General features: G+C 37.9%; 1 protein-coding gene across 1 annotated transcript; it reads left to right on the top strand.

Annotated features, from left to right (window-relative positions):
* Positions 1-12,035: 12,035 nt before the first annotated feature.
* LOC114289124 (uncharacterized) lies at positions 12,036-21,602 on the top strand. Its single transcript, XM_082876972.1, has 5 exons — positions 12,036-12,455; positions 12,745-12,827; positions 12,934-13,011; positions 21,287-21,343; positions 21,434-21,602. Exons 1-5 carry the CDS (start codon positions 12,295-12,297, stop codon positions 21,442-21,444), a joined length of 390 nt encoding a protein of 129 aa, XP_082733098.1. The 5' UTR covers positions 12,036-12,294; the 3' UTR covers positions 21,445-21,602.
* Positions 21,603-22,131: the final 529 nt, after the last annotated feature.

A 22,131-nucleotide genomic window follows, 5' to 3' on the forward strand; every position in this document is an offset into this window, starting at 1 on the left:
AATAAAAAAATAAATGTTGATTAAAAATGTTCATAAAAAAATCAAAAATTAATTAAGAAAACCAATTAAAAATTAAACCAAATAGATCATCGTACCCACATGCTGAGCGTTATTGTATTGCAACAAGGGTGTTTCATCCTCAAGTGATTGTTTGGTGGCCTTATCTTGTTTCTGCTGCACTCTCTCTGATATAATTATATAAAATTATAATTTTATTATATAAGTAAATAAATGAACTAATAAAATATAATATTTTAAGTACTGGACAGCTCTTATTATTTGATAAATGCCAACTCAAAATTTAATAAAAAAATTAAATTTATAATTTTAATTAATAAATAATAAGTTGAAGCACTAGGTGAATTTATCTCAAGATCACCCTATAATTTTTTTTTTTTATCTCAAGATCACCATATAATTTTTTTTTCACCAGCACTGGTGTTTGGAAGGAGCAAGCGTCATAAATAAATTTTTACACAAAGTAATAACTAAAATGTGTTTGTAGTACTGCATTTAGCATGAAATTATTTTTGGGAGAATTATAAATGAGTAGAATAGACCCCCCCCAAAAAAAAAAATTACACAAATGTATAGTGGGTGCAATATATGTTTGAGTTAAAGCCTTCATTTTTGTGAATTGGACTCCCATGTTTTGATAAAATTTTTAAATCCTATATACTGAATTGTAATTCTTCCACAAAATAAAATAAAATAAATCATATAGAAAACTTCACTTGTATTAGTCAAGTGAGGTCTGGCAATTAATTTTTAAAGTTAATGCCTTGAATAATTGCAAAAAATATATATATTTTTATTTTTTACTTCTGGAAAAGGTTGAGTAGACCAATATTTTTTTTAAGTCGGAAACAAGTACATTTTTATTTTTAGACTTAATTATTCAAAAACTATATTCTTAGAATTTTGCCAAACAAGAATCGAGAATTTATAATAAATTGAGTAAGAGTGAAAGGTTAAAAAATAAATTAAATCAAATTACAATAACCCCTTTTAAAATTTAGAAAAAATATAATGAATTTCACAATTTTGTCATTGTTACATTAAGTTTTTTAAAATTTTAATTCGCATTACACATATTCATTTACATTATTTATTTGTTAGTCATATGAATTAAAGAATGATATTGTCATCTATGTTATATTGAAACTTATATTTTCACTTTGTTCATATCATTTGTATTAATTCTGATATTCTAATATAATTATATCAAAATTATAAAATTTGTTATATTTTAGGTCAGTATTGTGTATCTCAAAATATAGACATGAACGAAATTGTCATGACCATGACATCACTTAAGTTAGGACTATTAAAAAAAAAAAAAATCAACTCTCCTTAATTATCACATATAGTTCTGTCTTAATTAAGGTAACTAATCATATGTATATGTTTAAGATTTACAAAAAAAGTTATAATTATACTTATAATGACATGATGGCCCCGTTTGGTAGAGTTGTGGGAAAGTGATTATAATTTATAGCTTAACAGCTTATTGCTTATAGCTGTGAACATAAGCTGATTTTTGACTTATAAATTAAGCTTCTCCTCCCTCACTCAAACAATAAGTTGATTTTTGACTTACAAAAAACTATAAGCTGTATTGTTAAGCTGAACCAAGCACATCAAAATAGCTTAAATTAAGCTAAATGCTGAAATAAGCTGGAAATAAGCCCTACCAAACAGGGCTGATATTACATATGCAACTTTTTATTTGTTATACATTTAATAATATAGGACTCTATCCTCTTATCACATCATTATGTATAAATTTGTGAGTTAAAAATGTAAAAATGTAACATTACTCTATATACATATAACAATCTTGCTAGTTATCCCACCCTCGGGGAAGGGAATACTGTTGTGCCCTTTCATGGGATTGATATTAGGTCTATTTTGGTAATTCAAACCGTTTGTATTATAAAATTTATTGAGTAGATTATTCATGATAAAATGATTAAGACCTAAAAAATAAATAATTTATTTTCAAAACTATATTTATTGTTTATTTTTTTAAAAACAAATGTAATATTGTTATGCAGTTACAAAAGTTTAATTGACTTAATTTTTTTGTAAATAATTTACTCAAAAAATACTATAATATAAATAATTTAGACCATCAATATATGCCGGATATCATCCCCAGAAGGGGCAGAGCAGCCATAACAGTATCCCCTTGCCAGCATCCTTGAGAACTTATTATAAAGCTATTTAATTGATTAAGTTAAAAATTAACTTTTAATTTATGTTGGATTATATTATTTTTATATTTTTTTTACATGTTTTTTTTTTTTACATGTTTTTTTTTTTTTTAAAAAAAAGGAAGAGTCTAATAAAGCTAAAAAATCAATTTTTAACCAACTTTTCAAAATAATGTTGTTATAGCTACACGATGGGGTGTGCTGAAGGCAAATTTAATATAAACAACAATTTTATAAATAATTTTAACGTAATTAAAATAAATAAAATTAATTATAAAAATTATTAATATTATATTAAAAAATCATAAATAACAATTGAATTGAAACAAATTATAATATAAAAAGCTTCATTTTTTGCTATTTCAAATTATAAATTTTTTAATATAAACAATCCAAAAGGGTTAAATTCTATTAAAATTTCAAAGAATTATGACAAATTTATATATTTCTCAATGCATGAAATATTTAATAAATCTTATATTTATACTTTTGTTTATGAAAATTCATTTAATTTCAACAACTAAAAAATTTTTCTTATAAATTTTTATATAAAATAAATTATTTATGAAACTTTTGGTTAATATTTTGATGAGAAAAATAAAATAAAATATTATGAATAATTGAACTTTTATTTTATAACAATTTATAAAATAAAAAAGAAAAACTTTGTTTAGTTTGGAGTTTTCAAAAACAATTTTCCTTCAATTCACATTTTTGTATTTTAAATAATTTTTTAAATATTTTAATCATTTTTTTGTTAATACTTTTTAGATAATTTAATTTTAATATAGTAAATTACACTGACGTTCCTGAGATTACTGATAATGACAAATACCTCCCCTCGGGTTACAAAAATAACAGCAACCTCCCTTATCAAACGTGTCAAACCAACAGTGCCAACAGAGACTAGCTTTTTACTTATTTACCCCTCATTTGATAGATTGATGTTGTCGTTAAAATAGTGGTTATTGCCGCACGAAATTTGCTGCTGCTATCGTCACTACACATTTATATTATTACTTGCTTGTTTTATGAAGTTGGTTAAGAGTTAGTAATTTTTTTGTAAGATAAATTGATAGAGAGAGAGAGAGAGCAAGTGAATAAATGAGGTGTGTATATTGAATTTGTTGTACAATTACAATGGGAGCTTAGCTCTCTTTTATAGCCTGTCATTGGATGCGAGGCATGCGAGACGCGAGGCACCGAAAGGCTAAAGCTAGCCGAAAGCATAAAGCTAACAAACATAATAATAACAACTAACGTATACAATGCTTAAAGAATAATAAACAATGCTAAAGTATAATAATATACAAAGTATAATAATATACTAACATCCCCCCGCAAACTCAAGGAGGGAAAGCATCAACCAAGTTGAGTTTGGAAACAAGATCAGTGAAGCGGCCAGGAGGATGAGCTTTAGTGAAGATATCAGCGGGTTGATCGACGGAAGCAATAGGGAGAAGATGGATAGTACCACAGGTAACATGCTGGCGAATGAAATGACAATCAATCTCAATATGTTTGGTGCGATCATGAAAAACATCATTGTGAGCAATTTGAAGAGCACTGTGATTGTCACAAAAAAGGTCAGTAGCACCAGAGGAGGGAACACCCAGATCAGCAAGAAGCCAACGAAGCCAGAGAAGTTCCTGAGTAGTATCAGCAAGAGCACGGTATTCGGCCTCAGTACTGGAACGAGCAGTAAGAGATTGTTTCTTGCTGCGCCAAGAAATAAGAGAATCACCCAGAAAAAAGTAGAACCCAGTAGTAGACCGGCGGTCAGTAGGATCTCCAGCCCAATCAGCATCGGAAAAAGCACGAAGCTGGAGAGAGGAGCGGGCGGAATAATGAAGACCATGAAACATGGTGCCTTTGAGATACCGAAGGATACGAATTAAGGCAGCATAATGAGGGGTACGAGGAGCCGACATAAACTGGCTGACAATATGAACTGCATAGGCAATATCAGGACGAGTAACAGTGAGATAGACAAGACTGCCAACTAGCTGACGATATAGGGTAGCATCAGAGAGAAGAGTGCCATCAAGAGGTGTAAGACGACTCTGAGGCTCGAGGGGAGTGGAGGCAGTCTTGCAATCCGTAAGACCAGCACGGGTGAGAAGATCAGAGGTATACTTAGCTTGAGAGATAAAAGAACCCGTAGAATCATGGAAGATTTCAAGACCCAAGAAATAGCTGAGAGGACCAAGGTCTTTCATCTCGAAATGGTGGCTAAGAAACTGTTTAAGGCGAAGAATACCATCGATATCATCACCGGTGATAATCATGTCATCCACATAAAGTAAAAGCAGGGTGGTCCCATGAGCTGTTTTCCGGATAAAAAGAGCAGTATCATAAGAGCTGGAGGTGAAACCACAGTCATGAATAGTAGAGCTGAACTTGGCAAACCAAGTGCGTGGAGCTTGTTTGAGACCGTATAAGGCACGCCGAAGTTTGCAGACTTTATGAGGTGGATAAGTAGACCCAGGGGGAGGTTGCATGTAGACCTCCTCGAGAAGAACACCATTAAGAAAAGCATTGGTTACGTCCATTTGATAAAGATCCCAGTCGCGTGAGGTAGCAACAGCAATCAAGCTGCGAACAGAGGTGAGACGAGCAACAGGAGCAAAGGTCTCTTCATAGTCAATACCATATTCTTGGTTAAAGCCTTTGGCAACAAGGCGGGCTTTGTAGCGCTCAATAGATCCATCAGAACAAGTCTTGATTTTGTATACCCATTTGCAGCCAATGGCAGACTTGCCAGGAGGAAGATCAACAATGTCCCAAGTATGAGTTTTGGCTAAAGCCTGCAATTCAGTAGTCATAGCTTGCTGCCAAAGAGGATTAGAGCGAGCCTCACGATAGGAGGTCGGTTCATAAGTAGAAAAAGTAGTAGAACCAACAATAAAGTCACGAAGACGAGTAGAAGGTTGTGTTACCCGGCGTGGTCGAGCAGACGGAGGAGGAGCCAGAGGAAGAGACTCAGCAGGAGGGGAGGAGCCCGAGGAAGCAAGAGCAGGACCATCAGAGGGAGCAGGGGCATGGGACAGTCCAGCAGGTAAGGCGATCTCGAGAGAAGCTGGCGTGGGTGGTGGAGGAAGATCATCAGAAAATAGATCGGTGGAAGGATCAATAAAAAACAGAGGGGGTGAGGGAACGGACAAACGGAAGAGAGAGAGAGAGAGGAAAACATTTTGTGTTCCCAAAAGACCACATGACGAGAGATACGAAGTCGTTGGGAGAGAGGATCCCAACAACGATACCCTTTATGTTCAATACCATAGCCCAAGAAGCAACAAAGGCGGGAACGAGGTTCAAGTTTGGTACGTTCATGAGGTTGGAGAAGAACAAAACAGGTAGAGCCAAAGACCCGAAGGTTGGTGTAAGGAGGACGGGTGCCGTGCAGACGCTCATAAGGAGTGTGATTATGAATGACAGGTGTAGGGATACAATTGATAGTGTAAGCAGCAGTGAGAGCTGCCTCTCCCCAAAAATGTTCCGGACAAGAGGAAGATAGAAGAAGAGCACGGGAGAGGAAGCAGAGTCAAGTTGGAACCGACCAAACTGAAGGCTGATAGATGTAATAGAAGTATTGCGAAACCAGGTAATGATCTGATAGTTTTTACTATCCCAATCCTCCAGACGATCGATATATTTGGCAGCGGAGTCCGTGGTGGCAGCGGATTCGGTGGTTGCGTGGATGGGTTTGCACACATCCCCAGTGATGATGCGCCAAAGTTTCTTTCCTTTGAGAAACCCAGACATAGCTTGTGCCCATAAGACATAGTTAGTCCCGTCAAGAACAACGGAAATAGGGTGGTTAGAGGAGTCGAGGCGATCCATGAGGGCAAAATCGTACTTTCGAGGTAGAATTTAAAAAATCCGAGGGTACCAGTGAATTAAGAAGGTCGAAATCAGTGGGAAAAGAGTGAACTGGCCAAAAAATAGGACCAGAAAGGCACTAAATGGTCTGGTCAAAGTGGCTGGTCAAAATGCGGTCAAACAGATGATGTCATGGGCGACAGGGCTGACGTCACAGGCGCGGCACACGTTAGCAGAGAGGTGCGCGACGCACAATAGCAGCGGACAGCAGGCGGCGCACAAAAGCAGTAGGGCTGACATCGGCTAATGCAGAAACACGCGGCTCACGTTAGCAGAGGAGGCCGCGGCGCACAGTAGTGGCGCACAGTAGCGCGGGACAGTGTAGAGGCGCGTAGAGCGCGTCGGAGAACGAGGATGCGCGTGATCTTGAGTTATGGCGGCGCGTGGAGGCGCGTGGGACGTTGTCTGGTGATGAATTTGGTGGCGGTGGATTCGTCGTGAGGAGACGAAGAGACTGGGGTGGTTGAATAGGGAAGACAGAGAAGGTCGAGAGAGGCAACAATCTGTCCAAATGTGATGCAGACGAGAGACACAGCAGTCTGCGAAGAAGAAAAAAAAATGTAGAGACTAGGCAAAACACCTGTGCTCTGATACCATGTAAGATAAATTGATAGAGAGAGAGAGAGAGAGAGCAAGTGAATAAATGTGGTGTGTATATTGAATTTGTTGTACAATTACAAAGGGAGCTTAGCTCTCTTTTATAGCCTATCATTTGTGTTTGTTTCATTATTGTCTCACACAGATTAAGATACTCCTTGGCTCTCTTGTTCTTTAAATATTTAAAATGGCTAATTTAGAAGAAACAGTTAGTGTGAAGCCTGAAAAATTTAATGGTAACAATTTTGAAAGATGACAAAAACAAACAAAATATTGGTTGACCGTGTTGGGTCTTATGTCTGCCATAGAAGATCAGGATTTTGTTGGATCTTGGTTGTCACCCGAACAAATCGAATTTCATTGTTATAATAGAATCCTTAGTGTGTTATCTGATCATTTATATGATGTATATCAGTCAACCACCTCGACTGCAAAAGAACTATGGAAAACCTTAGAGGCCGAATATGGAACTGTAGATGCTGGTATTGATAGGTTTATTGTCTCTAATTTTAATGGTTATAAAATGAAAGATGACATACTTGTAGGAGACCAAATTCATGAGTTTCAAGAACTACTTAGAAAAGTAGAAAAGAAAGGGACAACTTTTAGTGAGGAGTTTAAAGTGTCTTGCCTTATCGATAAATTACCTCAATCTTGGAATGACTTTGCTAAGCGTCTTAGGCACAAACAAGGAGATCTGTCATTAATTCAATTAATCAATACACTTAGGGTAGAAGAGAAACATAGATCAAATCTAGAAACTGGAAAAGAGAAAACGCCTAAGGTAAATGTGGTGGAGAATGGGAATAAGAATAGTTCCAACAATAGAAATAACATTCGACCTAAGGGTAAAATTTTCAAGAACAACCTTAAGTTTAGATCTAGAGGTCAAAATGGAAAACATCATAATAACAACTACCAAGCCAGTGCTAATAATTTTAAGGGACAAGGGAGTGGCAAGAGGTTGTGCTATGTATGTGGAAGAGCCAATCATTATGCTAAGGATTGTTTTTTTAAGAAGACTGATGAGTATAAACCAAGGTTCAACAATAAGCAAAGAAGTCAAGGTCATAATGCTCAAGTGAATATGGTTTTGGGAAAAGAAGAAATTGCCGGACCATCTTTTAGGTATAATCCTGAAATTAATTCTACGTTTGAATATCAAGATTGGTGGTTAGATTCTGGGGCTAATATACATGTGTGTGTTGCTTGTGATTATTTTAAAACTTTCCAGAAATCAAGTGGAGGAAGTGTAACTTTGGGAAATGGATCAATTGCACCAATACTTGGCATTGGAGATATAGATTTGAAGATGACTTCTGGAAAAATCTTAACTTTGAGAGATGTGCGATATGTTCCTGAAGTTAGAAGAAATCTTATTAGTGGATCATGTTTAGTACAGTTAGGTTACAAAATTGTAATGGAATCGAATAAAATTGTAATAAGTAAAAATGATATTTTTATTGGTAAAGGTTTTATATGTGATGGTTTATTTAAATTGAATGTATCTTTTGAAGCTAGTTATATCTCTCATAATATTTTTAATATTGAAGTTTGTGATTTATGGCATAAAAGACTTGGACATGTGAATTTAAGGAAAATTAGGAAAATGATGGATTTAGAATTAGTACCTAAATCATCTATTGATGTTAAACGCAAATGTGAAATATGTGTGCAAGCAAAACAACCTAAGAAACCTTATAAATCTGTACAAAGAAATTCACAACTCTTAGACCTTATACATAGTGACGTTTGTGATTCTAATAGACCACTAACTAGAGCAGGAAATAAGTATTTTGTAACCTTTATAGATGATTGTTCTAAGTTTTGTTACTTATATTTAATTAAAACCAAAGATGAAGTGTTTAGTAAATTTAAAATTTATAAAGCTGAAGTAGAAAATCAATTAGAAAGAAAGATTAAAAAACTTAGATCTGATAGAGGAGGTGAATATAATGTAGGTACCCTTAGTATTTTCTGTGAAGAACATGGAATAATTCATGAAGTAACCCCACCTTATTCTCCACAATCTAATGGGATAGCTGAAAGGAAAAATAGAACTCTTATGGATATGATAAATGCAATGCTTATTAGTTCTGGTTTACCGGAGAGCTTGTGGGGGGAAGCAATACTCACTGCTTGTGTTATATTAAATAAAGTAATTGTAAATGACAATGATAAAACACCTTATGAAATTTGGAAAAAACGAGTACCTAATCTTAAAATGTTAAGAGTGTGGGGGTGTTTAGCAAAAGTAGCAATTCCAGAACCTAAACGTAAGAAAATAGGACCTAAAACTGTGGATACTGTTTTTTTAGGATATGCTCAAAATAGTAGTGCTAATAGATTTCTAGTAATAAATTCTGAAATTAGTGAAATTACCAATAATACAATAATTGAATCTCGTGAAGCTACATTTTTTGAAGATATTTTTCCATATAAAACTAGGATATCAAATCAGGTTATAAATAGAACTTCTACTACTAGTACTAGTGTTATTCCTTTGAGAGATGATTCTGAACATCTAAACATAGAACCTAGAAGAAGTAAGAGAACTAGAATAAAGAAATCCTTTGGAGATGATTTTTATACTTTTTTAACTGAGGGAGAACCAAATACTTTTATAGAAGCTTTATCATCTTTAGATGCACCATTTTGGAAGGAAGCCATTAATAGTGAGTTTGAATCTATTCTTCAAAATAATACTTGGGAGTTGACTAACCTGCCTCCTGGGAGTAAAGCTATCGGTTGCAAATGGGTATTTAGGAAGAAATTAAAACCTGATGGAAGTATAGAAAAATATAAGGCAAGATTAGTAGCTAAGGGATTTACACAAAAGAAAGGAATAGATTTTTTCGATACGTATTCACCTGTTTCTAGGATCACAACCATTAGAATTTTAATTGCTCTAGCATCCATTTATAATTTAGAAATTCATCAAATGGACGTTAAAACTGCTTTTTTGAATGGAGATTTAGATGAAGAAATTTATATGGAGCAACCTGAAGGTTTTGTGGTTAAAGGACAAGAACATAAAGTTTGCAAGTTGGTTAAATCTTTGTATGGACTTAAGCAAGCTCCTAAACAGTGGCATGAAAAGTTTGATAAGATAATTCTAGAATTTGGTTTTAAGATCAATGATCATGACAAATGTGTATACTATAAAGACGATAGTGGGGAATGTATTATTTTGTGTTTATATGTTGATGATATCTTATTATTTGGAACAAATTTAGAAATAATTAATAATGTGAAATCTTATTTATCTTCAAAATTTGATATGAAAGATTTAGGAGAAGCTTATATAATTTTGGGTATGAAATTAGAGAAAACAACCAAAGGTATTATATTGAATCAATCTAGAATCCTAGAGAAAATGTTAAAAAAGTTTGATTATTATAATCTCAAACCTGTTTCAACTCCTTTTGATCCTAGCATGAATTTGAAGAAAAATAATGGTGTACCTGTATCTCAACTTAGATATTCTCAAATTATTGGATCACTTCTTTATATTGCTAATAAGACTAGACCTGATATTGCCTATGCTGTTGGGAGATTAAGTAGACATACTCATAATCCTAGTAAAGATCATTGGAATGCTGTGGAAAGAGTTTTTAAATATTTAAGAGGGACTCTAGATTATTCACTTTGCTTTAGTGGTTTTCCTAATGTGGTAGAAGGTTATAGCGATGCTAATTGGATAACAGATAACTTAGATGTTAAGTCTACTACTGGGTATATATTTATGTTAGGTGGAGCAGCAATATCATGGGGTTCTAAAAAACAAACCGTTATCTCTAGAAGTACAACAGAATCAGAACTTATAGCCTTAGACACTACGTGTATTGAAGCTGAGTGGATTAAAAATTTACTCCTTGATATTTCACTTGTGAAAAATCCTATACCTGCTATTTCTATACATTGTGATAATAGAGCTGTAATAGAACTTGTGAGACAAGCACATACTAATAAAAAGATGAATAGGCATATGCAAGTGAGGTATAAATCTATTAAAAGTTTGGTGAATAAAAATGTTGTATCGTTGAATTTTGTGAAATCTGAAAAGAATATTGCTGATCAATTAACAAAAGGTTTATCTAAGAGTGTAGTCTTAGATTTATCGAGGGGGATGGGTCTAAGCCCATAAGAAGTCAACTAAGGAAGTAACCCAACTTCTGTGATTGGAGATCCCATGAAGGAAGTTCAATGGGTAGCAACAATCCTTATAGTGTGACTCGTATTCCAGCACTTTAAAGGGGACTTTAATAAACTTATTATTTATATTCTCCTGCTCATCCCTAAGATATTAGTGCTGATGTCAATGTGATGGTTAAGGAAGAGTTTTTACTCTAAATGAATCCGAGGCGGGCAAACTCTCGCAAGATAGACATCCGTCACTTCTATCTTTGGAGGATTCACCTAAGTGAGAGCGTTGTGAAGCCGCAACCGTGGAAATAGGGCTATTTCCTAAAACTCTCATGAGAATCAAGATTGAGCACATGGCTGCTAATAGTGCTAACCCGCGCCACAGTTATGTATCATACCATATGTGTGACATGTTGAATTCTGGTAAAAGGATTTAGTTCAAGACCTAGTCCACTAAGATTCTTTCAGAATGAAACTGTTAACACTAAGTGAGGTTCAAGTTTGAAAAACACCTACACCTATTGTATGGTTTTAAAGTTGCCCATATTATTTTTTATTATTTGATTGTTTTACAAAGTTTTGAATCTTGTGGGGGATTGTTGGAGATTTCCTAAAAGCTTCAAAACTTTAATTATTTTTATTTTATTATTATATTTTATTATTTATTTATTTCCTTTTATAACCTTATTTATTTGAATTTTAAATTTGGTTTTGGTTTTAAATGAAGAGGTGTGTCTGTTCCAAACAGACACCAAAGAGCCTATTTAAAATAGGACTCTTACTCAAGAAAAGAATATAACGTACTCTGATCTCTCTCTCTCTCTCTCTCTCCTTCTTCTCTAAACAGTATTCTATATTTCATATTTTCTGGGCAATAGATACATTCTTGGCAAACTCTTCTGGTACAACTGTGCATTGTATCAGATTCCTGTGGATTCTTGGGTTGTATCTTGGAGTCGTTTGTGATCGTTAGAACCTGCACGGAGGGAGCACATAACGACTTTAGGACAGCGTCTTTGACGTGCCTCTCACAACCACATAGGCTACTTTCTGAATTCTTTCATCTTTTACTTATTCTGTTATATATTTATATGTATAGTTTATATTGAATTGTGAAAACCTATTTAAAAGAATCTGTTTTGCTTTCAATATTATTCTATAAAATTAAAATAAATATTTTTCAATTCCCACAACAAGTTGTCTGTTCTTGTTAATTTTGATGTCTAAAATGAAATGGGTTTTCTAATTATGGATTGAAAATATGAATTTTGTTGATTTTGGTGGAATTGTAGGATTGTGGAGAGTGTTAGAGAGGGAGTAACTGATCTTGCACCGGGCGATCATTTCCTTCCAGTCTTTACAGGGGAATGCAAAGAATGTACTCACTGTAAATCCGAAAAGAGCAACATGTGTGATCTCCTGAGGTTCAACACAGACAGGGGAGTGATGATCCATGATCAAAAATCAAGATTCTCAATCAATAACAAACCAATTTTCCATTTTGTTGGAACATCCACCTTCAGCAAGTACACGGTTGTCCACGTTGGTTGTCTTGCCAAGATTAACCCTCGCACCTCTCGAAAAAGTTTGTGTTCAGTTGTGGAATCTCCACAGGTAAAAAAAAAAATGATAATTTTATTGTCTGCAACTTTTGAGTTTTGGCCAATACCATCAATTTGCTTTATAATAAGAAGATATCAACAAACTTCTATGAAACCATTTCAAGGGATTCAGTGTGGTTTAGAAAGCACCATGATCATGCAATAAGAAAGTTTTCAAAATTTTCAAATGAACGATTTAAAGGCTTATTGATTCTAATAACTAATTGCAGAGTTGATTATTGTTGGACCTTTCAATTCATATTGTTCTAATAAAAAAGTTTGTGGGATTTTATTTTGGGTAGGATTTGGTGCCACTGTGAATGTTGCCAAGCCAACGAAGGGCTCAACTGTGGTTGTCTTCGGATTGGGAGCTGTAGGCCTAGTTGTGAGTCTGTTGCTCTCTGGTTGCCTTATAAATATGGTTATTAAGTGTGTCTGCTAGCCAAATGTATCTAATCAATATTATATTTAAGGTAATTTTGTATGATTAGGCTACAGAAGGGGGGCCAGAGTGTCTGGTGCTTCAAGGATTATCGGTGTGGATTTGAATTCTAATAGATGTGAACAAGGTATAAAGGAACTAGCAAGCATTATATTTGTAGTGTTTGATACAAATTTACTTCCATAAAACTTACTAGAGTGTGAAATAAATTGAAAGAGAGTTGAGATTGACAGAGAATTATCTGTTATTCATTCTGTAATGAGAAACCAATTCGAGGCTCCATAATATAGGAGTTGGATTACAAACATCATTATGATGTGTTTCATTAAAATAAAGAAAAGGAGCCGAAAGGAGGGATCGGCCGAAAGCAGCCGAAAGTTATATACCTATTATATACATATTATACTATAGTGCAGATTATATTAATATATTATTTCTATTAGATACAAACTATACTATTTAATAATGATATTAATAGACATACTATTTAATAATGATATTAATATATTAATATGTTAACAGCCCCCCGCAAACTCAAGGAGGGCAAACATCAACCAACTGGAGTTTGGAGACAAGTTCAATGAAGCGGCCAGGAGAATGAGCTTTGGTGAAGATATCAGCAGGTTGATCAGTAGAGGAGATTGGATGGAGATGGACAGTACCACGAGCGACGTGTTGACGAATAAAATGACAGTCAATCTCAATGTGCTTGGTGCGATCATGAAAAACATCATTGTGAGCTATTTGAAGAGCACTGTGATTGTCACAAAAGAGGGCAGTAGCGCCAGAGGGAGAAACACCCATGTCAGCATGAAGCCAACGAAGCCAGAGAAGCTCCTGAGTAGTATCAGCAAGAGCACGATATTCAGCTTCGGTACTGGAGCGAGCAGTAAGAGTTTGTTTCTTGCTGCGCCAAGAAATAAGAGAATCACCCAAGAAAAAGCAGAACCCGGTAGTAGAGCGCCGGTCAGTAGGATCCCCAGCCCAATCAACATCGGAAAAAGCTCGAAGCTGGAGAGAGGAGCGGGCGGAATAATGAAGGCCATGAAACAAGGTACCTTTGAGATAACGAAGGATACGGACTAATGCAGCATAGTGAGAGGTACGAGGAGCTGACATAAACTGGCTGACAATATGAACGGCATAGGCAATATCAGGACGAGTAACAGTGAGATAGACAAGGCTGCCAACCAGCTGACGATATAGGGTAGCATCAGAGAGAAGAGTGCCATCAAGAGGTGTAAGACGACTTTGAGGCTCCAGGGGAGTGGAGGCAGTCTTGCAATCCGTAAGACCAGCGCGGGTGAGAAGATCAGAGGTATACTTAGCCTGAGAGAGAAAAGACCCCGTGGAATCATGGAAGATTTCAAGACCCAAGAAATAGCTGAGAGGACCAAGATCTTTCATCTCGAAATGATGACTAAGAAACTGTTTAAGGCATAGAATACCATCAAGATCGTCACCGGTGATAATCATATCATCCACATAAAGAAGAAGCAAAGTGGTCCCTTGAGCAGTGTTCCGGATAAAAAGAGCAGTATCATAAGAACTGGAGGTGAAACCACAGTCATGAATAGTAGAGCTGAACTTGGCAAACCAAGCGCGCGGAGCTTGTTTGAGACCATATAAAGCACGCTGAAGTTTGCAGACTTTATGAGGTGGATAAGTAGACCCAGGAGGAGGTTGCATGTAGACCTCCTCAAGAAGAACACCATTAAGGAAAGCATTTTTCACGTCCATTTGATAAAGATCCCAGTGTCGAGTGGTAGCAACCGCAATCAGGCTGCGAACAGAGGTGAGACGAGCAACAGGAGCAAAGGTCTCCTCATAGTCAATACCATATTCTTGGTTGAAGCCTTTGGCAACAAGGCGGGCTTTGTAGCGCTCAATAGATCCATCAGAACAAGTTTTGATTTTGTAGACCCATTTGCAACCAATGGCAGTCTTGCCAGGAGGAAGATCAACAATGTCCCAAGTGTGAGTTTTGTCTAAAGCCTGCAATTCATCAGTCATAGCTTGCTGCCAAAGAGGATTGGAGCGAGCCTCACGATAGGAGGTCGGTTCATAAGTAGAAAAAGTAGTAGAACCAACAATAAAGTCACGAAGACGAGTAGAAGGTTGGGTTACCCGGTGTGGTCGAGTAGAGGCAGGAGGAGCCACAGGGAGAGACTCACCAGGAGGGGAGGATCCCGAGGGAGCAAGAGCAGGACCATCAGAAGAAGCAAGTGCATGGGACAGACCAGTAGGCAAGGCAGGCTCGAGAGAGGTGGGTAGGGGCGGTGGAGTAAGCTCATCGGAGATCTCGAGGGAGGCTGGCAAGGGCGGTGGGGTAGGTTCATCAGAGGTAGGCAAGGCAGGCTCGAGAGAGGCTGGTGGAGTTGGCTCATCAGAGAACAGATCCGTGAAAGGGTCAGTAAAAAACAGAGAGGATGAGGGAACGGACAAACAGAAGAGAGAGAGAGAGGAAAACATTTTGTGTTCCCAAAAGACTACATGACGAGAGATATGAAGTCGCTGGGAGAGAGGATCCCAACAACGATACCCCTTGTGTTCAATACCATACCCTAAGAAGCAACAAAGGCGAGAACGTGGTTCAAGTTTGGTACGTTCATGAGGTTGGAGAAGAACAAAACAGGTAGATCCAAAAACCCTAAGGTTGGTGTAAGGGGGACGGGTGCCATGCAGACGCTCATAAGGAGTGTGATTATGAATGACAGGCGTAGGGATACAATTTATAGTGTAAGCAGCAGTGAGAGCTGCCTCTCCCCAAAAATGTTCCGGACAAGAGGAAGACAGAAGGAGAGCTCGAGTAGTGTCAAGGATATGTCGATGTTTCCGTTTAGCACGGCCATTTTGTTGAGACGTACCGGGACAGGAACGATGAGGTTGAGTACCATGACGCTGAAGAAAGGAAAGAAAGTCAAAATCTTTATATTCCATGGCAGTGTCGGAGCGAAAAGCTTAATATTTTTAGAAAATTGTGTTTTAACCATTGCAGCAAAATTGTAATAAAGTTGTTTGAGCTCAGAGCGATTTTTCATAAGAAACAACCATGTAAAACAGGAAAAATCATCTATAAAAACAACAAAATAGCGTGCGCCTCCCATAGTAGGAGTAGGAGAGGGTCCCCAAATATCAGAATGAATGAGATCAAATGGTGCAAGAGAAACAGAGGCACTTTTATTAAATGACAAGGCAGGTTGTTTGGCAAGTTGACAGGACACACAATCTAAAACATCAGAACTTACATGACCTAAATGACCACTGGAAATTAAAGATTTTAAACGACCAACAGAAAGATGGCCTAAACGACAATGCCAAAGCTGAAAAGGAGATAAAAGAGGAGCAGTGGTAGCAGTGGTAGGAGCTGTGATCTGAGAGGAATCGGGAACATGAAGATGGATGAGTTCGTAGAGACGTCCATGCTTACGGCCTATCCCAAGAGTTTGCCTCGTCCGAGGGTCCTGCACCAAACAACCAGTACGGGAAAAGGTAACAGTTAGACCATGCTCACATAATTGACTAATGGAGATAAGATTTAAAGTAAGAGCAGGCATAAGATAGACATGGGATAAAGATAAGTGAGAGGTTGAAACAGAACCAACATGACTTACAGACAGAAGAGACCCATCAGCAGTATGGATAGAAGGAACATGAGGAGTAGAAGAGAGAGGAGTAAAAATAGTAGGATCAAAAGTTATGTGATTACAACAAGCGGAGTCAAAGTACCAAGAAGAGTTACCTGCGGTGACAGATAAAGCAGTAGATGGAGGAGTACCGGAATTCTGCCAAAAATGTTGAAGCATGGCTTCGACATCAGTTTGAGAGAAGACTGGAGTGGAAGGGTCTATAGGAACAGAGAAAGGTAAATCCTCTGAGGCAACAGCAGCAGTGCGTTAAGCAGGCATTGGTTTAAACAGAGTCCCAGAACGGTGAGAGTGACTGCGAGAAAAATTCCCGGTGGAAGGACCATTGCGAGAGGCACAGGCGGGATTGCGGAAGCAGTCTTGCTGGAGATGACCAGGGCCAGTCTTGTTGCAAAACCGACAAAGACGAACTGGACAATTAACCAGAAGATGAGTTGACGGAAGATTGCGGTTGTGACAGTAATTGCAGGCATTGGACTTCTGTGGTGAAGGTGGGGAAGGAGAACTTCGAATCTGAGGAGTGGCAAGAACAGAGTCCACAGGGTGCGGATGGAGAGTACCAAATCGGGTTTCCTCTGACAGGAGTTCAGAAATTGCTTGCTCAAGAGTGGGTAAAGGAGTGCGATGAAGGAGAGATGCTCGGACTGGCTCAAATCGGGGAGTGAGAGCCATGAGAAACTGAACCAAGCGCTGTTGGTCACGGTAAGTAGTAAACAAGGCAGCATCCGTAGTACAATCCCATGGAGGTTCAGAAAGAGCGAGTTGATCCCAAACATAATACATTTGGGAGAGGAAATCATTAATGCTCTGAGTTGTTTCTTGGCGCATACGGTGAAGATGACTCAGAAGCTGATATTGGTGAGCAAGGCCAGTAGTCTGATAGCGTTCTTATAAAAAATCCCAGATGGCTTTGGCAGGAGAGGAAGCAGAGTCAAGTTGGAACCGACCAAACTGAAGGCTAATAGATGTAATGGAAGTATTGCGAAACCAAGTGATGATCTGATAGTTTTTACTATCCCAATCTTCCAATCGATCGACATATTTGGTGGCGGAGTCCATGGCAGCGGAATCCGTGGTCTCTTGAACGGGTTTGCGTACATCCCCAGTGATGATGCGCCAAAGTTTCTTTCCTCTGAGGAAGCCAGACATAGCTTGTGCCCATAGGACATAATTAGTCCCGTCAAGAATAACGGAAATAGGGTGATTAAAGGAGTCCAGGCGATCCATGAGAGAAAAATAGCACAATTGAGGTAGAATCTGAAAAAACTGAGGTTACCAGTGAATTCAGATGGTCAAAATTAGTCAGAAAAGGAGTGAACGGACCAAAAATATGACCAGAAAGGCAGAAAATGAAATAGTCAACTGCTGGTCAAACTGGCGCGGCGCAGGTTAGCATGGATTGGCGCGGCGCACGTTAGCAGGCGAAGACACACGGCACACGGAAGCAGCAAGGGCTGACGTCGGCTGACGTCAGAAACGCGCGGCTCACGTTAGCAGATGAGGCGGTGGCGCACAATAGCACCGGACAGTGTAGGAGGCGCGTAGAGCGCGTCTGAAGCGAGGCAGCGCGTTGGCTGATGTTCTGGCGGCGCGTGGAGGCGCGTGAGACCTCAAATGATGATGAATCTGGTGGCGTTGGCTTCGTCGTGAAGAGACGAAGGTGTTGGTGTTGTCCAATCTGTGTATTAGGTAAGGACGAGGTATGCAGCAATCTGCCAAGAGAAGAAAGTGTGATGCAGAGGCTTAGGAGAAACACCTGTGCTCTGATACCATGTGAAATAAATTGAAAGAGAGTTGAGATTGACAGAGAATTATCTGTTATTCATTCTGTAATGAGAAACCAATTCGAGGCTCCATAATATAGGAGCTGGATTACAAACATCATTATGATGTGTTTCATTAAAATAAAGAAAAGGAGCCGAAAGGAGGGATCGGCCGAAAGCAGTCGAAAGTTATATACCTATTATATACATATTATACTATAGTGCAGATTATATTAATATATTATTTCTATTAGATACAAACTATACTATTTAATAATGATATTAATAGATATACTATTTAATAATGATATTAATATATTAATATGTTAACATAGAGTATTTGTGTTGTTGCATCATTTCTTACTTGCATTTATTATCTATCCTAGTCGCATGCAGCTTTTTTTTTTTTTTTTTTTTTTTTTTTTTTTTTTTTTAGAGAGGATAAGCAATTACACAGAGGAAGACGCCTCAGACATCACCAACGCCATTAAAGAAGGAGGAACCTCCTCCATCCAAATACGTGGCGTCTCAAAATCAAAGGCTAACCTACTTAAACAATGAGCCACCGAATTGCCATCCCGACAAACATGCGAAACCGATGAAGAAGGAAACCGCAAAAGGAGCGCTTGAGCCACCCCCACAAAATGACCATAGCAAGAGAGGTTATCCGCCTTACCTTGAAGTGCAGCCACCACATTTTGAGAGTCACCTTCCAGATGAATATGGCCCAATCCCAAATCACAAGCCAATTGCAGGGCTTTTATCGCTCCCATAGCTTCCACACAATCAACGTCCTCCATATACTGTAGCCGCTCAACCATAGACGCAATGACTTCCCCATGACAGTCCCGAATAATAATGCCAACCCCAGCACTGGCATGGGCCTTCCTAACAGAGCCATCAAAGTTCAATTTGAAGACACCCTCGCGTGGCGCAACCCACCTTCGCATCGGACCCTGGGCCGGAGGAAGATGGCCACGGTCTTGAGCTTGAGCATATTCGGAAACATAATTTACCGCGAAAGAAACAACTTCCTCCACCGTCCTTGAATTGTTGCCAAACAGAATGGAGTTTCTATTATTCCAAAGGCACCAACACATAGCCACAAATAATTGCATGGATTCTGGACCAATTGTGGCCATGAGTTGATATACCCACTCAAAGCAATTGTGCACAGGATTGGATTTGATAAACAAATTAAGTGAGCTCGAACGCCACACTTGCATGGCAAAGTCACAATTGTGAAAACAATGGCCTACCGTTTCAGTCTCCACTCCACACCAAGGACATAAGTCCATATTGACGATATGACGTTGCCTCAGATTGGCCCTTACCGCTAACAACCCAAGGCACATTTTCCATCCAAAAATCTTTAGTTTGGTCGGTAAATTAAGTTGCCAAAAACCTCGCCAGAACTGCTTAGGCGACTGCCCATTAGTGGAGGTATCACCGTGGCCATCCACAGAGGCCATATCCATACACAAGTGGTATGCCGATCGTACTGAAAATTCACCATTTCGGGAAAAATGCCAGACCAATTGATCCGGGGGTAACGTGGGACAAAGAGGAATACATCGGATAGCCTCCACATCCATGCCCAAGAAATTTTGCGCAAGCATCTCATCATACCATGCTCCCTTCTCAGGATCAATTAAATCACTAACCCGCGCATCATCCGGAAGATTCGAAGGTGGCAAGATTATTTTAAAGGAGTGAGGCCTTGGAACCCATTTATCGTACCTAACCGAGATGCTTTCACCATTTCCAACTCGCCATCGAAGCCCAGCATTTAATAATGTTCGAGATCCGACGATACTCCTCCAGGTGAATGATGGGTTACTCCCGACCACAGCATCAAGAAATGAAGTTTGTGGGAAATACCTAGCCTTAAGGACCCGCGCAACCAAAGATTGAGGCCGTTGCAGTAGTCGCCAACACTGTTTGGCCAGCAAAGCTGAATTGAAATGTTGAAGGCACCGAAATCCCATACCACCACATAATTTAGATTTACACAATTGTTTCCAGCTAGTCCAATGAATTTTACGGGTTTCCTCTCTTTGTCCCCACCAAAAATTGCTCACCATAGATTCAATTTCATGGCACACTCCAGTTGGAAGGCGGAAGCAGGACATAATATAAGTGGGTATGGCTTGAGCAACAGACTTAATGAGGACCTCTCTACCCGCCACCGATAACGATTTTTCCTTCCAACCATTTAACCGAGACCATACTCGCTCCTTAACAAACCCCAAAACGGCGCGCTTAGAATGCCCCACACAATATGGTAATCCCAAATACTTCCCATACGGCTCCAATGCCCCCACCTCTAGAATAGATGTCACCACTCGCTGAGTAACCAAGTCCGTATTTTTACTAAAGCAAATAGTCGCATGCAGCTTTGTTCCATTAAATTCTTTAAATCCCTACATCAGTATGCGATTCTTCCACAACTTTCCTAAATTGATTGAGTTTCTATTCTCTGCTCTATTTGTTTGACGAATTGTTTTTTTTTTTTTTTTTTTAATTTTAAAATGTTATACTAAACTAGAAAAACTTGTAAATTTTTCTTACTAACTAATGTGACATGTAATAACGGAGTTATAGAATTTGAGAAAAGATCCACTTCACTTCAATAATGTGATAAGTGTCACATCAGTCTATGAAAACTAATTAGTATTTTCAAACTTTTTAGTGTTTTATTTGAAAAATACAAAATGAAAACACAACCAAATAAGCCAACATTAGGCATTTGCTTATTTTGATAGGCCAGTTGCATCTAAATTCTTGGTGGAAGCTTGCAACATAGGCTACATGTAACCTCCATTTTGTCATCATTGAACATTTCTTGAATAATAATAGTGAATATGAAGAAATGCATCATACAATACAAGAGTAAAACACAATCATTATGATTCACATTGCAGTTAACACATGGTGGGCTTTAATTTCTAATATTGAGCATTTCTCTTTGTGTCTTGGGTAAACACAAAAGAAGTTCGGTGTGACAGAGTTTGTGAAACCCAAAGACTACAACAAACCAGTTTAAGAGGTACAGTTCTACACTTCTTATTTGCACTTGTAAAATCTTCTCTTTCATCTTCAAGTATTTAATCAAGTTTCTTTTTGACTTGCTCTTCAGTTGATTGCTGAGATGACCAATGGAGGAGTGGACAGAAGCATCGAATGTACTGGAAGCACTGAAGCCATGATCTCGGCATTTGAATGTGTCCATGATGTATGTTTCCCCTACTTTCCACCACTCTCACTCACAGATTTGCTCACTCTATATTTCTACACCACAATCTCACATTCTTGAGCCCCTCCTCCTCACCTCATTTATGAGGGAGAGCCTAATTGGTCACCACCTACCACTTTCACTAGTGAGTGGGTTGGTGAAGTGGGAGAGCCACCATTACCTAACCTGTTCCACTATCCATAGTGGGCATGGAGCTAATGGACCTAACAAATGTGTGGTATCTCTGTTGTACGTAGTTGATGTGTAATTCATTCAGTTTTATAGCATTACTTACTGGTATTTTATTACCCATTGACTTTCTTATTCATTACTGACATTTTTGTTGTTTTGTTCATATGCTTTTCAAGATGTAAAACGGAATGGATTTTTTTTTTGGGACAAAACTCAGTTTTGACAAATAAATAAAAAATAAATGTCAATTAAAAACGATCATAAAGAAATTAAAAATCGATTAAAGAAAGATTCAAAAATGAGTCCAACAAATCCTTATACCCACGTGCCGAGCATTGCTGCAACACATTCGCATCCTTCAAGTCACCAAAGACTACTCGGATCATAGGATGAGGTCCTCTATTCCTTCA

The sequence above is a fragment of the Camellia sinensis genome, chromosome 6 (genome assembly GCF_055761805.1).
Source record: "Camellia sinensis isolate YWXY chromosome 6, ASM5576180v1, whole genome shotgun sequence".
NCBI lineage: Eukaryota > Viridiplantae > Streptophyta > Magnoliopsida > Ericales > Theaceae > Camellia > Camellia sinensis.

Bases quoted from the DNA above. Each gene is read 5' to 3' on its own strand.
- LOC114289124 (XM_082876972.1), top strand. From the start codon at position 12,295: ATGATCAAAAATCAAGATTCTCAATCAATAACAAACCAATTTTCCATT. The intron at 12,456-12,744 runs GTAAAAAAAAAA...TATTTTGGGTAG, and splicing joins CAGTTGTGGAATCTCCACAG to GATTTGGTGCCACTGTGAAT. The intron at 13,012-21,286 runs GTATAAAGGAAC...TAAACACAAAAG, and splicing joins TTCTAATAGATGTGAACAAG to AAGTTCGGTGTGACAGAGTT.